This window comes from Alosa alosa, chromosome 4, assembly GCF_017589495.1.
Source record: "Alosa alosa isolate M-15738 ecotype Scorff River chromosome 4, AALO_Geno_1.1, whole genome shotgun sequence".
NCBI lineage: Eukaryota > Metazoa > Chordata > Actinopteri > Clupeiformes > Clupeidae > Alosa > Alosa alosa.
The window spans coordinates 32830001-32832500 of NC_063192.1; the positions used below are offsets into that span (position 1 = coordinate 32830001).

At 45.1% G+C, this 2500-nt stretch overlaps 1 protein-coding gene across 3 annotated transcripts in view; it reads right to left on the bottom strand.

The window, feature by feature from the left end:
• src (v-src avian sarcoma (Schmidt-Ruppin A-2) viral oncogene homolog) overlaps window positions 1-2500 on the bottom strand; it is a 39208-nt gene that overhangs the window by 7094 nt on the left and 29614 nt on the right. For all 3 annotated transcript variants that reach the window (XM_048241659.1, XM_048241658.1, XM_048241657.1), the window contains one exon: window positions 2016-2114. In XM_048241659.1, the coding sequence (XP_048097616.1) occupies window positions 2016-2114 (99 nt within the window). The remainder of the gene's footprint in view (window positions 1-2015; window positions 2115-2500) is intronic.

The window sequence follows — 2500 nt, forward strand, 5'->3', positions numbered from 1 at the left end:
GAGCCATGCAGGAGCAGTGGCACACACACATCTGTATCATCTGTATCACACACACATCTGTATCACACACACATCTGTATCATACACACATCTGTATCATCTGTATCACACACACATCTGTATCATACACACATCTGTATCATCTGTATCACACACACATCTGTATCATACACACATCTGTATCACACCCACATCTGTATCACACACACACACACACACACACACACACACACACACACACACACACACACACACACACACACACATAGATCGTACACAAATTTACAGCATACACATATAGACGTGTATCATACTCATACACCTCCTGATCAGACAATAATCTGGATTACATGCATACACATTTAACACACTCATATAAGTACACTAAAACACATTTAACACACTCATATAAGTACACTGAAACAAATGACTGTTTGGCGTCTTCCCATAAAAGAGCCTCTTAGTAACAAACAGTTTGTCATTTGGTCACATTTTAATGCCACTTAGCACTTGTTACAGGATGACTGCATAATTAAGTATTTAGTTTTAATATATTATGTAATGGTGAGCAACAGCAGACTGATACATGGGACTATTTTAAAAGTAGAGGGTTGGGTTATGCAAGCTCAGGCTTATGTAAATGTACACCATCAATGTGTTGTTATACAATCATAATTAGTATGTTACACTGTATTTAATGCATAGTTACTGTTTTACAAAGGTTTTCTGACTTCCTGACACCAAAAGTTTCCATGAGGATTTCTGGGAAAATATTTTTTTTCCCCAAGAATGTCTAACTAAAAAACATACTGTAATTATAGGCCTGCTAGTGAAATCTTTGGCAGTTCTTTTATGGGGACAAACACATTTTTGTTGAAGAATGAGAGAATAATGCGCTTCCAATACTAACACCAGATAAGAGTACAGTACGACTACTAGAACAGGAGAGACAAGAGAGAAGACACACACAGAGGAGAACAGTGCAGAGTCTAGGGTGTGTGATAAACTGAACAAAAAAAAACAGATTTGAAAGACCTGCATAATAGAGAGAGAGTGAGAGAGAGAGAGAGAGAGAGAGAGAGAGAGAGAGAGAGAGAGAGAGAGAGAGAGAGAGATACAATAGACAGACACAGAGAATAGAGAGTAGATGGGGAGAGAGAGAGAGAGAGAGAGCAGAGCACAATAGACAGACACAGAGGGTAGATGGGGAGAGGGTAATAGATGAGGAGAGGGTAGATGGGGAGAGGGTAGATGGGGAGAGGGTAGATGGGGAGAGGGTAATAGATGAGGAGAGGGTAGATGAGGAGAGGGTAGATGAGGAGAGGGTAGATGAGGAGAGGGTAATAGATGAGGAGAGGGTAATAGATGAGGAGAGGGTAGATGGGGAGAGGGTAATAGATGAGGAGAGGGTAGATGAGGAGAGGGTAGATGAGGAGAGGGTAGATGAGGAGAGGGTAGATGGGGAGAGGGTAATAGATGTGGAGAGGGTAATAGATGGGGAGAGGGTAGATGAGGAGAGGGTAATAGATGAGGAGAGGGTAGATGGGGCGAGGGTAATAGATGAGGAGAGGGTAGATGAGGAGAGGGTAGATGGGGAGAGGGTAATAGATGAGGAGAGGGTAATAGATGAGGAGAGGGTAGATGGGGAGAGGGTAATAGATGAGGAGAGGGGTAGATGAGGAGAGGGTAGATGAGGAGAGGGTAGATGGGGAGAGGGTAATAGATGTGGAGAGGGTAATAGATGGGGAGAGGGTAGATGAGGAGAGGGTAGATGAGGAGAGGGTAGATGAGGAGAGGGTAGATGGGGAGAGGGTAATAGATGAGGAGAGGGTAGATGAGGAGAGGGTAATAGATGAGGAGAGGGTAGATGAGGAGAGGGTAGATGGGGAGAGGGTAGATGAGGAGAGGGTAATAGATGAGGAGAGGGTAGATGAGGAGAGGGTAATAGATGAGGAGAGGGTAGATGAGGAGAGGGTAATAGATGGGGAGAGGGTAGATGAGGAGAGGGTAATTACTCTTCTGCCTGGATGGAGTCTGATGGAGCCACGTAGTTGCTGGGGATGTAGCCGCTTTCTCCTGTTGCCAGCGAGCGCGCCAGCCACCAATCACCTTCCCTGTGGACATCACATGAGAAAAATCAGCTGTCAATCACTTACACATATACACAGAAGGGTTAAATGCAATCTGGGTGACTTGGGTTGGCCTCCTCTGTATAGCCCTAACTGACCTTTCAACAGTTCAGCTTGGTTTGGGGCTCTGGGCATGTCTAGACTACATGGGTCTGAGCTACGGCCTACATGACTCTGAGTCACACAGCTGAAACAGACCTAAGCTCAAATAGTTCCTGTTTGCTTTGACAGCGTCGCCTGTTCATACAGGCCACAAGCTGTGTGGGCCTTGCCTTGCCTTGCCTTGCCACTGTTTCCACTGTAGCTGGTCCAGTCAGGAAATGGTCAATGTGGGGGCAGTTCTGACTGGTACTGGTCCTAGAAATGTTTCA